We start from the raw sequence: 23,465 nt of genomic DNA, 5'->3' as shown, positions 1-23,465 counted from the left end.
AGTATTAATTGAACACGTTTTAGTTCACATTTTGTTTCTTAGACATTCTGAGTTGCATTCAGTGATATGACGACAGGGTTACACCTGCCGCTGTTTCATTGGCTGCAACAGAGTGATGTCATTAGTGGAGCCAGGAGCCTAAACTGGGGAAGCGACAGGACAGGGCCGCACCTGAAGATGTCAGCTTGAGCAGGAGTGAGTGAAGACGCTGTGCAACAAACTTTGAAAAACTTTACAAAAAGGAACTTACTCGGCTTCATCTTCAGTTAAACTTGTCTTATAATGAGTCGCGGCGAAAAAAGAGCGACTATCAGCACAAGTGCACTTCCCAAATGAAAACCTACTCTAAAATGTACGGACATGACCTCACAAATATCTCATCACCAACAAGCAACGAGAAATCTACTACAAACTTCTACATCGCTGTTATCCGCTAAACCAGAGGTGTCAAACTCATTTTGGTCCGGGGGCCGTATCCAACCAACTTTGATCCCAAAGGGGCCGGATCAGAAAACTCATGTCATATAAACCCCAAAAATAACAATAAGTTCAAATATTTGTGCAGAGAAACACAAATCTATTACAGAAATCTTTTTTAATTGATGAACTCTTTCTTTTACAAAATATTATATTATTATGAACAACCTGAAACTTTAAGAAAAATTCAATTTCAACACAATGTTTTAACATGAACTTGTATGTAAATAGGAATAAGTCAATTTTTCTTGGAAAATCCTGCACTCGGCTCCACTTTTCTCATGTTGGACATTTTTCTGATGAGGGTGTCACGGTCAACAGTCAAAACGATCGTCCTTTAAGAGCGTTTGGAAAGAGACAAGTCTTCATTTGTGCTGCTCTGGTGGGAGGGGCCACGTACAGAGACACTGGAGACCAATATTTTAATTAAAATATTTAAGTTGAAAATCAGCCGAGGGCCAGATTAAAGGTCTTGGAGGGCCAAACGCTGCAACAATTATAAATGCGACAACACAACAAAAAGCCACAACAAACCAAAAAAAGCCACAACGGAAATGACCGCGGGACTCTATTTTAATGCAAACGCCGCAACAAATACAAACGCCACAACACAAACGCAAATGCCACGGGACTCTATTTTCCGACGGACCGATCAAGCGGCAAGTGAAGAAGAAGAACTACAACATGAAAAGAAAAGGAACAGAGAAGTTGGAAACGTAAGTAAAAGTAATTTATTGTTTTATCATTATTCGTTTCACGGACACAAACTGGACAATTTGTGAACTGAAAAATGAAACCACCTTTCACATATCAAAACTTTGGGGGGCAGGAGTGCTACTTGGATATACACAGACTGTGCAGAATTGTCCTTTCGGTGTAGGAACCAGTCTCAAATACAAAGCTGAAAAAGCTGAGGCACTCAAGTGCTCAAGGACAAAATAATTAAAAGCCTTTAATACCACATGACAGATACAGTTAAAATCACACCTTTATCAGGGCAAACTGATGGTTTATTTCTATAATTATTTAATTTATTAGTATTATTTATTTATTTTTATTATTTTACTATTATTTTGTACTTTTTGAATGCCTCAGTTTTTTCAACTTTCCACCTCTAACTTATTTTGGACCTGCCCAGACTCTGTGTGTTTTTGGAAAGAATTCATAAAACATTTACGCAACTTCTGATCCCATTTGACCCTTTCTTATAAATATGTGCTGTTTGGTTTTTGCAGTGTGCATCATATGAAAAGTAAACAATATTATATAATTAATCTGTTAATCAAGTAACCAGTTGGTGTCATGGGGGGGTTAGTTGATAATGTCCCCACCAAAGCTGAGACCAAACCTACAACCTTGAGTAAAACTTAAAGATGCATTGAAAATCAGAATCAAACTAGAATCGTGAGACACCCATAGAGTCCCTCCTGTATTCCCTGTATTGAAATCAGTTCTGAAGTATCTTGACACTCGAGCCTTCACCTGAGTCTTTCCTCCGGTGCTCTCCTGGACCAGGCTCCTGGACATGGAGCAGGTCACTGCGAAGGTCTGGAAGAACGAGCTGATGAAGTTACACAGGCCGTACGCCAGCAGCTCCTGAGAACAACAACAACAAAAGGGTTTAGAAAAGGTTGGTTTCTCATCACTAGATTCTTTTTAATTACAGTATTTTTCAGACCATAAGTCGCACTTTTTTTCATGGTTTGGGTGTTTCCTGTGACTTATACTCTGGTGCGGCTTATATATTAACATTTTCACACTGACAGAGGCTCTAGTCTTGTGTGTGAGTATCTACTGCTCCTGTTCCTCCTGTACCACTGTCACTTGGCTCTACTGTGCATGTCTCCTGCAGAAAGAGCCTCTGTCCTGCTGCAAGTCGTGAAACACTCAACCGAAAACAGTAATCGAGCAGCAGAAAGAAAGTTTGGAGTGAGCGAGAAACTTGTGAGGGACTGGAGGAAAGCGGAGATGGAGAACACAGTTTCATGGTAACTGGGAGGATGCACCATGAAACTTTCCTGAAGTCACTGGATGGATGGACAAAGCCTGGACTTCAGTGACACCGAAACCATCCTGTCGAGATTCAGAAAGACCCGAATAATTCTAACTGGAACTGATGCTGAGTCTGACGACAGCGACACAGAAGAGGAAGCGGCGCTCTGTTTACCTCCGGAGGTCGAGGTTGAGTTGTTCAGAAGTGACACCGAGGATGAAGAATTTAATGGATTTAGTGATTTGGAGTGAGATGGAGAGTTTGTTAAACTTGTTCTGTTCTGTTGTTTATGTTATAGTTTATCTGAAGAACTGTTCATATGTGACGTTAACAGTCTGTTGTTCTCTCTTCTATTGTTTTTACCAGAACTTGACTTTCAACAGGAAATGTCGGTTCCTGGTCTCTGATTTTGAAAAATAAATTTCCCCCAAAAAGTGCGACTTATATATTTTTTTTTCTTCTTCATTACGCATTTTTTGGCTGGTGCGACTTATAATCCGGAGCGATTTATACTCCGTAAAATGCAATAATTAAAACTGAGCTGGAGGACATGTCATCTGGTCTTCTGATAATTTACTTGTTCAGACAGATTCCTTTTTCAGACCAACATTTGCAGTTTCGATTGCTCACTCACAGTCTCACAGTCACAGTGTTTATGATTTTAAGCCTTTAAAATCCAAAGCAAGGACCAAATTTACATGAGGTTGTAGTGAAATTCACATATTAACATTTCACCTTCGTAAAAATAATAACAAAATGTAATTATCTGGGATATAAATTCATATTTTTACTCATTAATCTGTTTAAAAAGGCAAATCTTGGGGACAAACTGTGACTGACACATGGACACGCACAGAGACTGGGGCAGATTTTTCACAGATAACTCACAAACCCTCCCTAATTAAACTGATTAAACTATACTTTTTTTCTTTTTTTTTCCGTGTGGGGCCTGACCTGGTTGCCGTCCACTGTGTACCCGTGTTTCAGAGCGAAGATCTTGGCCAGAGAGATGCCCATGGAGTAGCCCACGATGGCCACGGCGAAGGCGTCTGTGATCAGGTTTGGAACCAGGGAGAAGTCTGGGAGAGCTGGAGCACTCAGCCTGGAACCACAACACAAAAAACAAGTTTCATTTAGAGGAAACATATCAACATAAACAGACTCTTAAGAGCTTTAAAGACGCTGTACCTGATTTTCATTGTCTTAAAAAAGTCAAAAACAGAACTAGTTCACTTTAAACCACAGGTGTCAAACATAAGACCTTTAATCTGGCCCTCAGCTGACTTTCTACTAAAATATTTTAATAATATTTTCTATTAAAATATTGTTAATTTTCTGTGGTGTTTATCACAGCAGCGTCTCCAGCGTCTCTGTACGTGGCCCCTCCCACCAGAGCAGCACAAATGAAGACTTGTCTCTTTCCAAACGCTCTTAAAGGACGATCGTTTTGACTGTTGACCGTGACAACCTCATCAGAAAATGTCCAACATGAGAAAAGTGGAGCCGAGTGCAGGATTTTACAAGAAAAAATGGACTTATTCCTGTTTACATACAAGTTCATGTTAAAACATTGTGTTGAAATTGCATTTTTCTTAAAGTTTCAGGTTGTTCATAATATTATAATATTTTGTAAAAGAAAGAGTTAATCAATTAAAAAAGATTTCTGTAATAGATTTGTGTTTCTCTGCACAAATATTTGAACTTATTGTTATTTTTGGGGTTTGTATGACATGAGTTTTCTGATCCGGCCCCTTTGGGATCAAAGTCGGTTGGAAACGGCCCCCGGACCAAAATTAGTTTGACACCCCTGCTTTAAACCATCTGCAGTTATTCCTCACTGACCTTATGCATTCTGGGTATCCGAATTATTCACCACTATAAGTTTATAAATGCTTTTCCATAAAATGCTCCATAATTAGATGCAGACTGTACACAGCAGACTTATTTTGACCTCAAGAGATCGTTTCAGTACAAAGCTCCGTCAGACTGGAAGAGAACCCACACCCTTAAGAACTTTAAACATCTTTCTGTTCATTTAAATCATCTTTGTTTTCATATATCAAAACTCCTTGTTTATGTTTTTAGCAGAGGTGGGACCAAGTCATTGTTCTGCAAGTCTCAAGTAAGTCTCAAGTCTTTGACCTCAAGTCTGAGTCAAGTCCCAAGTGAAATACAGGCAAGTCCATGTCGAGTCTCAAGTCACTGGCCCATAAGTCCAAGTCAAGTCCAATTCATCTGCTTTGAGCTTCAAGTCATTTCAAGTCTTTAAACCAAAGTACGTAATATAGCTTAAATTTTTGCAATTTATTCAATTTTAAGATTAATTGTACTTAAAAATCATAGTACATTTATACATGAGTATTTATACATGAGTATTTATAAATTATTTATGAGTTGTAGAAATATAATTTTTTCTTGACAAGATCTTAGTGTGAATCATTACAGCCAGAACAGAAAGAATTCTGATTTAAAAGTACTTCTCAAGTCTTCTTAAGTCACTGGCTTCAAGTCCGAGTCAAGCTCCAAGTCACTGACCTTCAAGTCCAAGTCGAGTCCCAAGTCTTAGTCCATTTTATGAAGTCAAGTCTCAAGTCCTAAAAATAGTGACTCAAGTCTGACTTGAGTTCAAGTCACAACTTGCAAGTCCCATCTCTGGTTTTTAGTTTGTTTAGTTTGTTCTATTATTATTTTATATAATAATGTTTATATCATTGTTCTTTAATGTATACTCTGTTGCTGTTGCTGTTGTAGGAGTTAGGAGGAGTGTATGAGGAGGCAAGTCTGTCTGTCTCTATGTGTGTATTAGTGCATGGAAGTCGGACTCTGGACAAATATTTAGAATTTAAGTTTAGGCTCAGGTCAGATCAGGACACATCAGTGTGATAAGACATTCGAAATGTAAAATTAAAAACAGCTTAAAGCCGCCACACACTACAGAAGGGGTTTCCAATCTATAGCTCGGGAGGTTGGAGCAACCTGTAGCTACCAGTAGATCTCCAACCCCTTCCAAGTAGCTCGCCAAAGGATTTCGGAATTATACCATTGTGCTGAATAACAAACATTTGGTTAATTACATGCCTATTACTACTGTAAATGGATCATTTTGAAGCAAAAGTTTGTACACTAATAAAATGACAATGGTTTATGTTTTATGGGCATCTAACTGTACCCAAAGGTTCGCCCTCTTTCTTACGATCATCTCAATTTCTCGTGGCCATTAAAATGAGTAGCTCTCTAGCATTTTTGTTTTGTAAAGGTAGCTCACCAGAGGAAAAAAGGTTGGCACTACAGGATTTTTCAGTCTTAAACCATTTTTTAAACGTGTGACAAAAAGCTCACACCACAGACACGAGGAGAATCTGATGAGAATTAAAAGCGCCGATTTCAAAGACTGCAGCGGGATCTGTCTGCAGACCACAGGATACAAATCTGTGAGTGTGATCGCTGTTTCCTGTTTCCTGTCTACAGTAAAACCACTCTCTCTGAGACTCTTAAGTGTTCAAAGATGAGAGCTCTGCACTTCTAGTTTAGTTACAAGACTGTGTGATTATTATTTGTGAAAATGTGGTGCAAAACTTCAGATACAGAAATTTTAAAGCATAAAAGATTGGAGAAAAAGTCCACAGGAAGCAGTGCTCCGTTTACCTCCGGAGTTGCTCAGAAGTGACACCGAAGATGAAGAACTGAATGGATTTAGTGATTCAGTGTTCTGTTCTGTTGTTTATGTTATAGTTACCTGAAGAACTGTTCATATGTCACGTTAACAGTCTGTTGTTTTTTATTCTGTTGTTATTACTATAATTTGAATTTAAACACGAAATGTCAGTTCCTGGTCTCTGATTTCATAAAATAAATTTCCCCCAAAAAGTGCAACTTATAGTCCGGTGCCATTTACATGTTTTTTTCTTCTTCATTGCGCATTTTTTGGCTGGTGCGATTTATACTTCGGAGCGACTTATAGTCCAAAAAATACAGTAATTACATTTTTAAAAAGTGTGGATAGCACTGACCCTGTTGGTATGTGCCCCACGATGTCGACCTGGTGCAGCTGGGACAGGGACATGCCGTAGGTGACGCCCGTGGAGACGATCACGACGATGATCTCCCCGGGGATGGGGATGGGCAGCTTCTTCTTAAAGCGCTCGTTCAGATCTTTAATGATGTACAGGAACACCAGACACGACACGCCCAGCAGCAGAGTCGGAATATTCGTCTCTGTGATTTTACTGAAGACCGCGTTCAAACTCTGCAACACGACAGGCAAAGTGTCAAGTCAGGCTAATATCACAATCCGTGTATCATTCGTTCATTCGTTTATCAATACAAAACCAAAAATAAGAAAACGAAAAAACAACTGTTTTCTTCGTTACTTGTCTCCAAAGCCAAAATTTTAAAAAATGGATAAATCATTAGTTTTTTCAGTTTTCGATTTTGTGTTTACATGAAAAATGGAAAAAACGATAACGGCTGTTTCCCGTTTTCGTGACTTCCGTGACTGCGATGCCGAACTGAACCAGGACTGATCCAAGTTCGGGACCAGACCGGGACCACACCGGGACCAGAGCGGGACCAGAGCACACTCCGAGCTTTGACTCTGAGCCTCCGCGGCGTCTGAGTCTCAGCTTCGAGCTCCGGCCCTGTCGTGGGCTCTGAGCCTCCGGTCTGGTCCCGGCCTGGTCTTGTTCTCAGTCTGGTCCCGGCCTGGTCTTGTTCTCAGTCTCAGTCTGGTCCTGGTCTGGTCTCAGTCTCAGACTCGGTCTCGTCCCGGTTTCAGTTCTGAGCTCAGTCTAGATCTGGTCTCAGTCTGGTCTCGGTCTCAGTCCCGGTCTGGTCCCGGCCTGGTTCTGGTCTGGTCTCGGTCTCAGACTCGGTCTTGTCCCAGTTTCAGTTCTGAGCTCAGTCTCGGTCTGGTCTCGGTCTGGTCTCGGTCTCAGACTCGGTCTGGTCCCAGTTTCAGTTCTGATCTCATTCTCGGTCTGGTCTCGGTCTCAGTCCCGCTCTGGTCCCGGTCTGGTCCCAGTCTCAGTCCCGGTCTGGTCCCGGACCTGGATCAGTCCTGGTTCAGTCCGGCATCGCAGTCACGGAAATCACATAAACGGGAAATGAATCAGTTTTTTCCATTCTTCATTTAAACACAAAATCAAAAACTGAAAAAACAAATCGTTATCAATTTTTTTCATTTTGGTTTTGGAGATAAATAACGAAGAACACAGTTATTTTTTCATTTTCTCATTTTTGGTTTTATATTGAAAAAAGAATGAACGAATGATACACGGATTTATCACTATCGAGTACAGGAGTAATACAGTTTAAAATCCCAATAATAGAGAGACAGATCCTCACATAGACGACGGACAGGGCGCCGCTGTATCTGCGCGTTTTCACCCCGAGGAGATATTTGAGCTGAGACACGACCACGTGAACCGCCGCCGCTGTGGTGAAGCCCCGGACCAGAGGCTCAGAGAGGTAGATCGACACGAAACCAAACCTCAACAACCCCAAGACAATCTGGAACAAAAACAAAAACAGAAAACGTGGGTGAAAGCGGAAGAGGGGGAGGTTAAAACAAAGGAAATGTGTGAAAGAGGGAAAGAGGGGGAGGCCAAAACAGAAGAAAAGTGTGAAAGATTGAAAGAGGGGGAGGTAAAAACAGAAGACGTGTGCGAAAAACGAAAAGAGGGGGAGGTAAAAACAGAGGAAATGTGTGAAAAAGGGAGAGATGGGGACTATAAACCAGAGTAAATGTGTGAAAGAGGGAAAGAAGAGGAGGTTAAACCAGAGGAAATGTGTGAAAAAGCGACAGGGGGAAGTAAAATCAGAGGAAATGTGTAAAAGAGGGAGAGAAGCGGAGGTTAAACCAGAGGAAATGTGTGAAAGACTGAAAGAGAGGGAGGCAAAAACAGAGGAAATGTGTAAAAGAGGGAGAGAACGGAGGTTAAACCAGAGGAAATGTGTGAAAGACTGAAAGAGAGGGAGGCAAAAACAGAGGAAATGTGTGAAAGAGGGAGAGAAGCGGAGGTAGAAAATGAATGAGGGAGAAATGAAACCAGAGGAAATGTGTGAAAGACTGAAAGAGAGGGAGGCAAAAACAGAGGAAATGTGTAAAAAGGGAGAAGCGGAGGTTAAACCAGAGGAAATGTGTGAAAGAGGGAGAGGTGGAGGCAAAAACAGTGAGAAAGAAACAAAGGAGTGAGAAAAAGGTTAGATCAGAGGGAAAAGTAAATACTACAAAGTGTGACTGAAAGGACGGATCAGATCTCGTTTGGTCTCTGGCTTAGAGCAGAGACATACGAGAGGATTTGAAAATATTACACAATCAAAGACAAACAAGCTGATATTTTGCAGCAACTATTTGTCTCATAATCGGTCTTATTTATTTGTGTTTTACAGTTATTTTGGCACATGTCTGTTTGTCTTCTGCACCTCTCGATTAACAAACGGGATTTTGTTTTGTTGTTGCTCCACATACAAAATGTTCTCTGCAAACTCAGGATGATTTCTTAGGCAGCCAAATGTTTCCTTTTTGGTTCTTCCTGTGGATCAATCCTGCCCATCGCCTTCACTATTTTTCAAAACAGTTTGAACGGAGGTTTGCAGTCACACACATCTGATTCACTTTTGCAGTTATTTTGTGCCACTAGCTGTTAAACTGCTAAACTCAGATAGTGCAGTTAAAAAATAATTATAAAAGGCTTAGGGATTGTGCAATCAAAACTGCACATAGGTGTAGGGAATGTGCAATTAAAGCTACACATAGGCTTAAGGAATGTGCAATAATTAAATCTGCACATAGGCTAAGGGAATGTGCAATGATTATAACTAAAACTGCACATAGGCTTAGGGAATGTGCAATAATTATAACTAAAACTGCACATAGGCTTAGGGAATGTGCAATAATTAATAGAACAGAAGAATGCAAGGGTTTGCCTGTTAAGGATAATTTAAGGGTCCTGTTGGTGCATCACTCGTGGTCATACTTGTCTCATATTTACTTTGTTTTATGGTGTTTGTTTATGTGCTGCTTTGTGTTGTGTTGTCCTGTTTTTTGATAAAACATGTTACCCCCTGTCCCAAGACAAATTTCTCCCATGGGAGACAATAAAGGATTATCTTATCTTATCTATCTTTAGTTCACAAAGTTCCAAAGCCCATTTCTCAAGCCGTTTTCCGCTGTTATGATCCAACAACCACACAATTACAATGTCCGAATCCCAAAACTAAAATATGACAATATCAGAACCAGAAACAAAAGTGATATGGTTCAAAAGACTTGAAAAGATCGACTTTGACAATAGACACATCCCACTGGGAAAACAAACATGGAGGTTTGATGCTCACTTTTTCGGAGGATCCTTCCCAGTATGGATTGCGCGATGACCAGAAGTCTGTAATTCGTGAAGCATGTATTGTGTTTGTGTCTGACCTGTATGGTTCCGGTGATGGTGGTGAAGACCATGGCCACCTGGACCCTGCGAGCGTCTCTGGCCACTTCGTCCAGGACGGCGGACATGTTTGTCCCGTTCGCCGGGATGTAGAAGTCGGAGTCTGGAGCCTCTCGCACCACCACGCCCCCGATCATCAGACTGATCACCGCAAAAGTACCTGTGCAATAAAACAAGAGACGACGCAGGTTAAAACACGCATTTGTGGGTTTCAGCTCACGATTATTTCAGTAGTTATTATTTTTTACAAACTAGTATTTTGTTTGTGTATTGAGAATTTTTTTTTTATTCATAACTTTTGTCATTTTGAGGGAATGAATACGTTTACATATTTTCTTTTTTGTTTATTATTACTTTTTTAAATTTTATTTTTATATATATATTTTTTTACAAATAAAAAGACTATAAAGTCTCAAAATGTTTGTAGTTGTTTTTCATTTATATTTATTTGTCACATGTTTTAGAGTGCGTGGGCTAATATAATTCTTTTTTTTATTTTATTTTATTAGCCGATACTGATATCCAAGTTTTAGCCTGCTGCTGGTCGATAACCGATATTTGCCTATACCGATATTTAGCAAAGCGCAGGCAGGAGCAGATAGGAGCAGACAGGAGCAGGCAGGAGCAGACAGGAGCAGGCAGGAGCAGGCAGGAGCAGACAGGAGCAGGCAGGAGCAGACAGGAGCAGGCAGGAGCAGATAGGAGCAGGCAGGAGCAGACAGGAGCAAACAGGAGCAGGCAGGAGCAGATAGGAGCAGACAGGAGCAGGCAGGAGCAGATAGGAGCAGGCAGGAGCAGACAGGAGCAGGCAGGAGCAGACAGGAGCAGGCAGGAGCAGATAGGAGCAGACAGGAGCAGGCAGGAGCAGACAGAGCATATAGGAGCAGACAGGAGCAGACAGGAGCAGACAGGAGCAGCAGGAGCAGATAGGAGCAGGCAGGAGCAGGCAGGAGCAGACAGGAGCAGGCAGGAGCAGATAGGAGCAGGCAGGAGCAGACAGGAGCAGACAGGAGCAGGCAGGAGCAGATAGGAGCAGGCAGGAGCAGACAGGAGCAGGAGTAGGAGGAGCAGATAGGAGCAGACAGCAGACAGGAGTAGGCAGGAGCAGACAGGAGCAGGCAGGAGCAGACAAGAGCAGACAGGAGCAGACAGGAGCAGGCAGGAGCAGAATAGGAGCAGAGCAGGAGCAGGAGCAGCAGAGCAGGAGCAGGATAGGAGCAGCAGGAGCAGGCAGGAGCAACAGGAGCAGGAGCAGGAGCAGATAGGAGCAGCAGGAGCAGGAGCAGATGGAGCAGAGGAGCAGGCAGGAGCAGGAGCAGGGAGCAGACAGGAGCAGACAGGAGCAGCAGGAGCAGCAGGCAGGCAGGAGCAGGAGCAGACAGGAGCAGGCAGGAGCAGACAGGAGCAGGCAGGAGCAGATAGGAGCAGGCAGGAGCAGGCAGGAGCAAATAGGAGCAGACAGGAGCAGACAGGAGCAGGCAGGAGCAGGCAGGAGCAGATAGGAGCAGGCAGGAGCAGGCAGGAGCAGGCAGGAGCAAATAGGAGCAGCAGGAGCAGACAGGAGCAGACAGGAGCAGCAGGAGCAGGCAGGAGCAGGCAGGAGCAGACAGGAGCAGGCAGGAGCAGACAGGAGCAGGCAGGAGCAGACAGGAGCAGGCAGGAGCAGATAGGAGCAGGCAGGAGCAGACAGGAGCGGAGCTGTGGGCTGTTGTTCAAAAGTGCCGAATTAAAGTCACGACCCCGGATCATGTGAGAGGACAGGACCAAGATAATTATAAACGGACAGAGCTCTCACTCCTGGAAAAGGGCAGTGAGACGGACACTATAAAACTTTTTTTATTATTATTTATTCACTCAATTCTGCCTGAACTTAAGACACTTCCAGAGAAAAACTACAGCCAGTTAAAGAGGGTGTGTGATGCTTTTATTGTCTCTCTAAATCTAAATTTTGTTCAGTCTCAACCTTCATAGTCACTGTTGCCATTCACAAATTATACATCCAAAATATGATCCAGATTAAATGCACACTGTGTAAATTTTCTTTTGAAGGGTTCATCACGATATGCATCTCACAGTACGATATTTATTGCGATATTTTGGAGAGGCTGATATAATTGTAGATGTGACACGTTTTTGCTTTTAAAATACCTTGACACGATTTTGGTGTGAATTATTTTCCGTCATAATCCCAAGAATTCAAGTAAGAAACATATTTCTTCATGTTGTCTGCGCTGAAATGAATCATGGGATATGTAGTATCTGATGATTAAAAGCTGTTGCTACGATAAAACCATTCATTTAAGCGAAGGAACTTGTGATTCGATATATTGTGACAGCCCACGATATTATTGTGAGACTTTTGAAGATACGATATCACAATATTTTAGTCATTGTTACATCCCTACTGGGTATCGTTAGGAAGTTGCAGATATGATACTTATCTCGATACATAGGCTACGATACGATATGTATCTCGATACAGTGAGCTTTTAATTCGATAAGATTCAATACGATATCTTTCACATCAATTTGATTCAGTAAAAGATAAAATAAAGGCTAAATCTTGGCTGTGATACTAAAAGTCTTTGTTAAACCGCTTCTTATGCAAAGTGAATAAGAAAAACAAACATTTTAATCATCAAAACAGTGAAAATGTCAAATGTGTTGCATAAACGAGTTTCATAAAAGAGTTTTCCTCTGAAAAAGGAACAGAACTGTAGCCCTGTAACAAAATAATTTAGTAAAACATACCAAAAATATTCTTGGCGATATATCGACACAGCAGCCCATGATATCGATGCTGTATCATCAAATTAAACGATACGATATATAGGTTTGGATATCATTAAGAAGTTGCCAATACAATACATAGGCCACAATATGATACATATCTCAATACAGTGCACGTTCAGTTCGATACGATATATTTCAAATCGATTCGATACAGTTCAATAAAAAAATAATGATGGATGTGATACTAAAAGTCTTTGTTAAACCACTTCTTGCGCAAAATGAATATGACACACAAACATTTTAATCATCAAAACAGTGAAAATGTCAAATGTGTCACATTAAGGAGTTGCCTTCCTCTGAACAAGCAACAAAACTGTAGCTGTAACAAAATAATTTTGTAAAATATACCAAAAATATTCTTGGCGATATATCGACACAGCAGCCCACGATATCGATACTGTATCATCACATTAAACGATACGATATATAGGGCTGGATATCATTAAGAAGTTGCTGATACGATACATACCTCGATACATAAACCACGATATGATACATATCTCGATACAGTGCACTTTTGGTTCGATACGATATATTTCAAATCGATTTGACACGGTTCAATAAAAAAATAATTACTAAACGATGGATGTGATACTAAAAGTCTTTGTTAAACCACTTCTTGCGCAAAATGAATATGAAACACAAACATTTTAATCATCAAAATGTCAAATGTGTCACATTAAGGAGTTGCCTTCCTCTGAACAAGCAACAAAACTGTAGCTGTAACAAAATAATTTAGTAAAAAATACCAAAAATATTCTTGGCGATATATCGACACAGCAACCCACATTAAACGATACGATGTCGATATTCTGATATTTTTGCACACCCCTAATGAGTGGCAGAGGTAGTCATTTGGGGGCTCTAGGTGAACTTGAGTTTGGGGCCCTCACTATAATGCACTGTTGTTTTTTTGTTTTTTGTTTTTTTTATTTCTTTAATATGTATTGTCAGTTTTTCCCATTGTTCATGAGACTTGCACATCTTTATTTGAATTACGGTGGATTGGAAACTTGTCTTATTAGTTCGGTCGCCTACTAGAAAACCAGAGCTGAAAGTAGTTTTATTTTTTGCTAGTACAATTACATTTTTGTTTACATCAATTACATATAATTTTTATTCTGCTATGATTATTCCATTCTAATGTGAAAAGGGGGGAGGCTTTGACAGTTAAAATAGATTTGAAAATCGGATACTATTTCGATGGTGTTTTCTTGTTTAAAAGTAAAACTACTCCAATTTAAAATCAGATTGAGAGAAAATCAAACTGCTCTGAGGCCTCGGACGTTAGTGGCACTGAGGGAAACTGGTTGGGGGCCCCTCCAGGTTCGGGGGCCCCAAGCGGCCGCCTAGTTTTGCCTAATGGTAGCGCCGCCTCTGCCCCTTAATGTAGACAGGTTAATGGTCGGATCTATGGTTTTGCTTAGAGATCCTTTATTGAATTTTGTCCATTAATATAAAAAAATATATATTCTTCTAGTGCCATTTTGATTTATTAACTGTTCTTTTACTAGAATGGAATGTATTTTCATGAAGACTGATGTAAATTTTGTGAATTGTAAGTAAAGTAAAGTAGATTCCAGAAGTTGAATCAGATAAATTTACTGCAGCTCTAATGTAGTTTCAGATTTAGCGAGCGGGACTTAAAGGTTACAGTGACACTTGAGAACTCTTGGACAGTTCGGGGAAAAGAAAGGCGCCAGTTTTCGTACAGAGGGAGGGCGAGAGGAGGGAGGGAGGGGTGTGTGTGTGGGGCAGGATAAGGGTGTTTTGCAACGTCTTATTTCTCCAGTCGAAACGCAGAGATCACATGTCAGCGCGCTTCAAAAACATCTGGTGTTCAAAGTGCTTTTCACAGGTTTTCGCTTTTTTTTTTTCTACTTCTGACTTGCGTTTGGTGGATAGTGGATAGTGGATAGTGCCTGTAGTCAGTGTTTAGCTTTAGTTTAGTTTTACATCAGTTAAAAGGCAGTTTGTGGGGAAAAAAGGTCAGAAGAAACGTACAAAAATAGAGGAAGTAGCGCTGAGTTCTAAAACAGAAAACCTCTATGTCATCAACACGGAAAACTCCATCCAAAATGCAGACAATTAAAGTGCAAGGAAGGCATTTTTCTCGCAGTTTTAACAATAATTTAATAAAATAAAGGTGTTGTTGTGTGTTTTTATAAGTCTAATCATCACTATTGTCCAATTTAGACACGTTTTTGCCCTTGTTTACATTATGGTTGCTAGGGAACAGTTATCCAGGAATTAAATTATAAACTTCGCCAAAACTTGGGGAGATGTTTAGTGAAATGAGGAGTGTAACCGGTCTTTAAACTGTAACGTGGTGCGATAAAAGAGGCGATCATGCTAAAGCGCGGAGTCTCTATGTGTGAGGCATTCGGGGACGTGACCCCAGATGCCCTCAACGCTGACACTTAAAGAGACAGACAGGGCTGTTTGTGTGAGTGTAAGCATGTGTGTGTGTGTGTTTTGTGTGTGTGGAAGTGTAAAAGATGTGTTAATGTGTTTGGTTTACATCCTAACCCTCAATTTACCCCAAAGCGTAACAGCACATAAGCAGCACAGCACACGAACAGCACACGAGCAGGTTTGGTTTTCCATTTTAACCGGTCGGACAATTTACAGCAGCCGCAGAGTCGTCCGCGCGTCCAACAGCCGTCGCCGTCATTACGCTACACTCTGCTCAAAATAGGTTGGAGAATTTTTCAGCGTCAATGGAGAGTGTCCAGGCTTTTTTAGCACGGGAAAGACTGGAAATAAGCATGTGGTGTCAAAATAAACTTCCAATGTCCTTTCAAAATCCATTCTCTAAAACCACTACAGTCGTGTAAACACCGTGTGTCGCATCAGGAGCTCAGGGAATGACTTGTTATGGACACAGAACGTTTACAGCCGCGGAGGATAAATATAAAACATTTTACAACATTAGACAGAAACTTTACAAGAACAACTTCTGAAGGAAAAGGCAAAGGAGAGAATTCAGTTTGTCGACTGGACAAAAATTCGGTTTGGTCGATTACATTTCTCAGCTCATCCAAGCTGCTTCTTCAGTTCTGGTCAGACGCTGGTGACACTTCCTTATATCTGTCTGCAGAAGGAGATAACTAAGGGGCCGTCCACACAACAACGTTTTTTGGTCAAAACTGAGAAGTTTGTATTCGTTTTGGCCTTTCGTCCACATGCAGCCGGCGTTTCAGGTGGGCGAAAACTGAGTTTTTTGTGAACAGGTTCCAGAGTGGAGAAATCTGAGAACGCCGGCGACGAAACTTAAAACCGCATGGCTCATTAGCATAAACTAAGTGCTCATAAAACAGCTCACTATTGTGTGCCCTGATGCGGTTCAGCTTCTGTTGGACTAAAGGACATGACTCAGTGGAATATATGGGTTCTTTCTGTGACTTATGTTTAACTTTTGCAAAACAAAACGGGTATATTTCTGGGATACATCTAAAATCGGCGAAATTACCTTAAAGTTAAAAAAAAGGATGATGAGATCTGTATTATTAAATATTATTATCATTGTTACAGCACCACATACAGGTGTGGCAGATGTATTACATTGTTTTCACTCAGTGCTCCATTGTCGTCTGGACGTGAATATTTATTGATTCGCAAAGAAAAAAATATGTCTAGTTAGGACATAGCCTAACTACTCTGAATCTAACACACCTACTTGTTTAGAGTTTCTGTTCGTTAGCTCGTTGGTTAGACCTGTACCTGGGTGTGGGGTCTTTTTAGCATAACCATTCAGGGCCATAATGGAGCTTTCACACCTCTGGACCTGACCTGGCTGCACCTTTTGTTCTCTTGTTTGTATAGGAGACAGATGGTGTCTGAGGCCTCCATTTCTTCATTATTCATTATTCATTCAATATTCTGAGGGATTTTTCACACATTCTGAAGGAAAAGCAGATGACCAAAGTGAAATGGAGAGGAGCTTCATTAATGCAGCACCACAGACACGACTCGTTATCGCTGCAAAGCATCATCTCTCTTGTTGTCAACTCTTGTTTTGTCATTTAAAACATAATTCATCCAATCAACAATGAATATATAAACAATATAAAAAGTTTAGTGTTTAAATGTGAGAATCCACAGAGGCCGACGTTACAGGAGCAGCTCTGTGTCTCTGGTGTAAATTGAAGCTTATAAAAGTACGCATGTATGCAGCTCTGCCAACATGGCAACGCTCCTGGTGTAAATTCCGGATTAATCTATGAGGCGAGCATTGTGAGTTGTGACCCTGAACGTTTGGCAAATGTTTGGCAAACAACAACTTGAGTCGCTGAGGTATTTGACACGATTTTGACTCCGTGGTCTGGTTCTCGGCTGGCCTGGGAACGCCTTGGGGTGTCCGCGGATGAGCTGGAGGAAGCGTCTGGGGTGGGGGAAGTCTGGGAGTCCCTGTTTAGACTGCTGTCCCCGCAACACACCCCCGGATAAAAGGAAGAAGATGGATGGATAGTCTGAAAAGAGCATTTAACAAGACCTGACCCCAGTCAAACACAGTTGTAAATGTGATCCATAATTTTGCATCATTATTTTGTGTTTGGGAGTCGTGAATAATCCGTGTGTCATTCGTTCATTCGTTTTTCAATGTAAAACCAAAAATAAGAAAACGAAAAAACAACAGTTTTCTTCGTTATTTGTCTTCAAAACCAAAATTTAAAAAACAGATAACAATTTGTTTTTTCAGTTTTCGATTTTGTGTTTAAATGAAAAATGGAAAAAATGGATAACAGACGTGGATCAGTCCTGGTTCAGTCCGTTCGCAGCGCAAAAGTCCGGCATCGGAGTCACGGAAGTCACATAAACGGGAAACGGCCGTTATCCGTTTTTTCCATTCTTCATTTAAACACAAAATCGAAAACTGGAAAAACAAATCATTATCTGTTTTTTCATTTTGGTTTTGGAGACAAATAATTAAAAAACTGTTGTTTTTTTGTTTTCTTATTTTTGGTTTGATATTGAAAAACGAATGAACGAATGATACACAGATTGTGAATGTCTACAGTTGTTACTATGAGCGTTGCTACTGAAACAGGATAGATTCAGACACACCATGAAACAACAACACGCCCTCTTTAATTGGCCGTGTAGTTTCTCTGGCACAGTGTGAAGAACGGGCGCAGATAGATGTAAACATGTCAAGGATAACTCCAGGGCTACAGCTGCTGCGAGAAAGAATGTAGCCTCCAAAAAACAAAATCAGAGCTCCATAAAAACATCTACTGTAAAAGGGAGAGTCCTCAGTTTGTTTTTTTTTTCAAAAGTATTTCAAGTTCAGAACCATTCAAGGTTAAGACATGGAAGTTTGTCCACTGTATTTGACCCACGTCGCTCCATAAAATGGATTTTGCATGTTTCTTGTTCTTTGTTGGATGTACGATGGATTTATTTAATGTTATATGTTGTAAAAGAACCAAATAAGAACTCAGTAAAAATACCAAAAGTATGACACACATAAACAAACAAACACGGCTATGGGTGTGCAAAAATATCAAAATATCGTATCATTTAATGTGACGATGTAGTATCGATATCGTGGGTTGCTGTATCGATATATTGCCAAGCGGATTTTTTAGTATATTTTGCTAAATTATTTTGTTACAGCTACAGTTTTGTTGTTTGTTCAGAGGAAGGAAACTCGCTTACGTGACACATTGGACATTTTCACTGTTTTGATGATTAAAATGTTTGTTTCATATGAACTTTGCACAAGAAGTAGTTTAAAAAGTAGTTTAACAAAGAATTTTAGTATCACAGCCATGATTTAGCCTTTATTTTTACTGAAACGTATCTAAGCAAAGCCGAAGCAAAATTGAGCTCTTGATGTGACACATTTTGGAACATGGAAATTACGATTTTGTCGAGTTTTGCCTATGATTTGTTTATTATCTATGAATATCTGCATTGGTTTTAAAGTAAAATGTGAAATGTTCAGGGATCGTAGTCGTATTCTAAAGAATTTTATACATAAAAACACAAATTTGATACTAATTTCATAAATATTAAGAATGTTAAGTTTGATGAATAAATTAGCAGACGATGTTAGTGGGCTGGAATGAGTTGCAATTCGAACAAGCGCAATCGGAGATAACAACCTGGTCCCCATGAGGCATCAGTGGGGTCAGTTTATCACCAGAGAAGCAGTTTATGAGGAGCCCAGTCCATATTACATGATTGTTATATCCACAATGCAGTGTGTGTATCTGTACAGGCCCATGAACATTTGTGTGATATTGGTCACACATGAGAATATCTGTGTTTACTTTTTCTGACATTTTGAGACCACTCCTGTTGCTCGAGCTTGATCCTTTGCGGAGTTATGACCAAAAATGCATATTAGACCTTGGTTACCTCGACCTTCAAGTGACCTTGACCGGTTTCAACCTGTATCATCCAGTGTGCCCCAGTTATGTGTGTGCCAACTTGTGTGAGGATTGGGTGAATATTTTAGGCCGCAGATGGTTCAGAAATTGCTGAAACTGCCTTTATCCTTTATAATGGCGTGACTTTTCAATTGACCCGTGTGACCTCAAATTACCTTGGATCGTCACCAAACTTTTTTCCCCGCATCGGGCACAGGGGCTTGACCCACGTACTAAATTTGGTGACAATCGGTTCATAAATGGTGGAATTATCGAGGTGGACAGACACACAGACACACAGGGTGAACACAAAATCTGGTTAAATCTTCGGGGACCAGGTAACAAAACGTTTTTGCACCAATATTTTGTTCAGAGCTGTTGAGAATGTACAAAAACCTAAAGCTAGAACTCAACAGTTAATCCATAATTGATTAAAGTTACTGATTACAGAAATGGAACCGGATGAAGCTCACAGTTAGTGAAGTTAACGCAACATCTGATAATACACAAGGGTATTATCTGAAGTAGAGCAAAGGAAAGGAGCGTGGAGGAGGCAGAGGACAAAGAATTCTACTGAAAACAAGAAAATTCAAAACATAATTTAAATTTAACCTATAAAAAGTACTCAATATAATACTCTGAATTTAAATGTTGACATGTTTGTACAGTGTGTGGACATGTTTTCTACAGTGCTGGAACAATTAGTTATAATTAGAAATAATGTGACCGTCTGTTGTGTTGCTCCAAAATGCAGAGTCATGGTGAGTCGGCTGGACTGGTCTAGAGCTCTGGGTCTCTGTCTTGTCCATGTAACCCCACCTAACCTTTAACGGTTTCATTAATTAATTCAAACATTCATTATTAATTAATTTAAGCCACAGTATGTAACTTTAAGGAAAAAATATAGACTAAAATAAAAGCTTTTTTTTTTTCATGTCGGATATAGTTATTGTAGTGAAAATCTCGTGTCCAGACTGTAGATAATATAAAGAAGTGGACTAAGTGATTGTGACGTCCCCCAATCAAATGAAGCTCACTGAGGGTAGCAGTTACAGGGATGAGACTTTGGAGCCGAGTCACATATTTGGAATTCCAAACGTGAGTATAATGGCAACCAAAGAGCCAATCAGGTGCGAGGCTGTTGACGGTACAGCTGCTTAGCAACCGTGTCACTCAAAAGGTAAAACAAGGCGCCTGATTTGTCTGTTATTAATGTTCATATCTTGATTTATGGACAAAATAGCAAAATAAAAACACCAGGATCATTTAGAGAGAGTTATTATTAACCTTTTAAGACAAAAATAAGTCTTACAAAGAGTTACTTTAAATAGAAACTGAACTGGAGCCGGAATCGATGGAGCTGGAAGCGTGCCCATATTCACTTCCTATTTGGAATGAGGCGACTGGCAGTTTCGCTATGTCTATTTATTAGGGATGTAACAATAATTGTATCGTCAAAGTTCTCACAATAATATCGTGGACCATCACAATATATCGAATTACAAGTCTCTTTGCTTAAATGAAGAGTTATGGTGCTGGAATAGCTAAAAAAAAACACATGGAACTACATAGACCATGATCCTTTGCTCCATTTCAGTGCAGACTACAAGAAGAAATAACAGTTCTAACACTTTTAAGTCTTAGTTCTTTGGATTAAGTCTTGTCAAGGCATTTTAAGAGGAAAAAGTAGCATATTAACAGTTTTGTTCAGAGCCTCCACAAAATATCAGAATTAATATCGTACCGTGAGATGTATATCGTGAAAATATCGTACAGAGAGATTTGGATATTGTTACATCCCTAATCGCGAGCCTCCCCACCATATCGTGAACTTTCCCATGATATCGCAATAAATATCGTACCCTGAGGTTCATACCGTGACGATATTGTATCCTGAGATTCGGATATCGTTACACTCCTACCATTTATATATACAGTCTATAGTCCTTACTGTGAATAGCTTGCATTTCCACAAACCTGACTCTTATTTGGTCTGGAAGAGAGCCCCCTGCTTGTTTCTGTGGAAATATTGATCCTTTGCCTATCACCTTCTAGCTCGATTCATCAGCCGGTTTCACTTTGTGGAAACGGTCTGACCTCGCAGCATTAGGATTCGTTCGCTCGACAGTAAGCGGGTACTTTTTTTTATTTAACCAATCGCTGCTGTTTGGTCGTGACGTACGTAATGTGCCAAGCCCGGAGGAAGAAGGACAATAATGTCTTTTTCCGTGATAAAATTCACCAAACATTCTTTTTATTCCGGCTTTAAATCGGGAATCGTTGACAACACTGAATTCTGGTTCTTCGCTGATTGGCTGGTGCCCGAATTCGCACTTCTGGAGTTTTTATAAACCGTCTAGTGTATTCTGATTCCTGACCTAGTCGCTGGAGAGAAATGAAATTGAACGGAGGCATTAGGTGGCACCAGCCTGGCTAATAACCTTCCACAGTATGACAAAAAACGCATCTATCTCCATGGACAATGTTCCGAAGTGTGGTTTTAACTTTCTTTTTCCGTGGAATCATGCTGGTGACGTGCCCCATTCAGAAGTTGCCGATACGATGCATACCTCAATACAGTGAGCTTTCGATTTGATACCATTCAATACGATATATTTCAAATCGATTCGATACGGTTTAATAAAAAAATAAAGGGTGAATCATGTTTGTGATACCAAAAGTCTTTGTTAATCCACTTCTTGTGCAAAGTTCATATGAAACACAAACATTTTAATCATCAAAACAGTGAAAATGTCAAATGTGTCGCATAAACAAGTTTCCTTCCTCTGAACAAGCAGCAAAACTATAGCGCTGTAACAAAATAATTAGTAAAATAAACCAAACAAATACTCAAAATAGCAGCCCACGATATCAATACTGCATCATCAAATTAAACAATACGATATATTGATATTTTTTATATTTTTGCACACCCCTCCTCCTCACATACTGCAGCTTTAATGAACATTTCTTATCAAAATATTACTGGTTTTCTTATTTCGACTGCTCAGTATTTTGTGTAAGTGAGCAGACATGTTCTGTTTTGTCAGTTTTGACGGTCACGTGGAGTCTGTTGATTCTTACCCACTGAGACGTGCCGAGACGTGCCAAAGAAAGTGTAGAGCAGCACGGGGTAGAAGGACGAGTAGAGGCCGTAGACCGGAGGAACAGCTGCCAGCAGAGCGTACGCCAGACCTACCCCCGGGGCAAGAGCATCACATGTAAACACAAAGTAACATGAGCTTAAAGTGTTTATGTTCCACTATCGTCTGATCTATGTTCTAATGTCGTTTCCTCGTCACAAACTACGGAAGCCGAGAGGGGTCACAACAAACGCAAACGCCGCAACAAATACAAATGCGACAACACAACAAAAAGCCACAACAAACCAAAAAAAGCCACAACGGAAATGACCGCGGGACTCTATTTTAATGCAAACGCCGCAACAAATACAAACGCCACAACACAAACGCAAATGCCGCAACACATTAAAAAGCCACAACACTTTAAAAAGCCACAACACATTAAAAAGCCACAACACTTTAAAAAGCCACAACACATTAAAAAGCCACGACACATCAAAAAGCCACAACGGAAGTGACCGCGGGACTCTATTTTCCGACGGACCGATCAAGCGGCAAGTGAAGAAGAAGAAGAACTACAACGTGAAAAGTAAAGGAACGGAGAAGTGGGAAACGTAAGTAAAAGTAATTTATTGTTTTATCATTATTCGTTTCACGTTGTAGTTCTTCTTCTTCACTTGCCGCTTGATCGGTCCGTCGGAAAATAGAGTCCCGCGGTCACTTCTGTTGTGGCTTTTTGATGTGTTGTGGCATTTGCGTTTGTGTTGTGGCGTTTGTATTTGTTGTGGCGTTTGCATTAAAATAGAGTCCTGCGGTCATTTCCATTGTGGCTTTTTTTGGTGTGTTGTGGCTTTTTAATGTGTTGTGGCTTTTTTAATGTGTTGTGGCTTTTTGATGTGTTATGGCTTTTTAATGTGTTGAGGCTTTTTAATGTGTTGTGACTTTTTAAAGTGTTGTGGCTTTTTAATGTGCTGCAGCATTTGCGTCTGTGTTGTGGCGTTTGTATTTGTTGTGGCGTTGGCATTAAAATAGAGTCCCGCGGTCATTTCCGTTTTCTGCTTTTTTGGTTTGTTGTGGCTTTTTGTTGTGTTGTCGCATTTGTATTTGTTGCGGCGTTTGCGTTTGTTGTGACCCCTCTCGGCTTCCGTAACAAACAGACCTGGAGTTGTGTTTTTTTTGTTTCATTCACACATGTTTAACTCACAAACTCTGCAGATTTAGGCTTAGATCTTCACTCAAAGTCTCAATCTAAAAAAATCTAGCCCAATTTCTACTGAACTAAAGATAAAATTAGCTGTTC

At 40.4% G+C, this 23,465-nt stretch overlaps 1 protein-coding gene across 1 annotated transcript in view; it reads right to left on the bottom strand.

Annotated features, from left to right (window-relative positions):
• slc26a5 (solute carrier family 26 member 5) overlaps positions 1 to 23,465 on the bottom strand; it is a 56,778-nt gene that overhangs the window by 16,486 nt on the left and 16,827 nt on the right. The window contains exons 4-9 of the mRNA XM_055159994.1: positions 22,167 to 22,277; positions 9,894 to 10,072; positions 7,814 to 7,978; positions 6,481 to 6,716; positions 3,425 to 3,572; positions 1,960 to 2,073 (exon numbers count right to left, since the gene is read on the bottom strand). Of these exons, the coding sequence (XP_055015969.1) occupies positions 1,960 to 2,073; positions 3,425 to 3,572; positions 6,481 to 6,716; positions 7,814 to 7,978; positions 9,894 to 10,072; positions 22,167 to 22,277 (953 nt within the window). The remainder of the gene's footprint in view (positions 1 to 1,959; positions 2,074 to 3,424; positions 3,573 to 6,480; positions 6,717 to 7,813; positions 7,979 to 9,893; positions 10,073 to 22,166; positions 22,278 to 23,465) is intronic.

Source organism: Boleophthalmus pectinirostris, unplaced genomic scaffold (assembly GCF_026225935.1).
Source record: "Boleophthalmus pectinirostris isolate CB_2022bp ecotype Guang Dong unplaced genomic scaffold, ASM2622593v1 HiC_scaffold_2826, whole genome shotgun sequence".
NCBI lineage: Eukaryota > Metazoa > Chordata > Actinopteri > Gobiiformes > Gobiidae > Boleophthalmus > Boleophthalmus pectinirostris.
The sequence above is the reverse complement of the archived record's forward strand: the minus strand, read 5'-3'. Positions and strand labels throughout refer to the sequence as shown.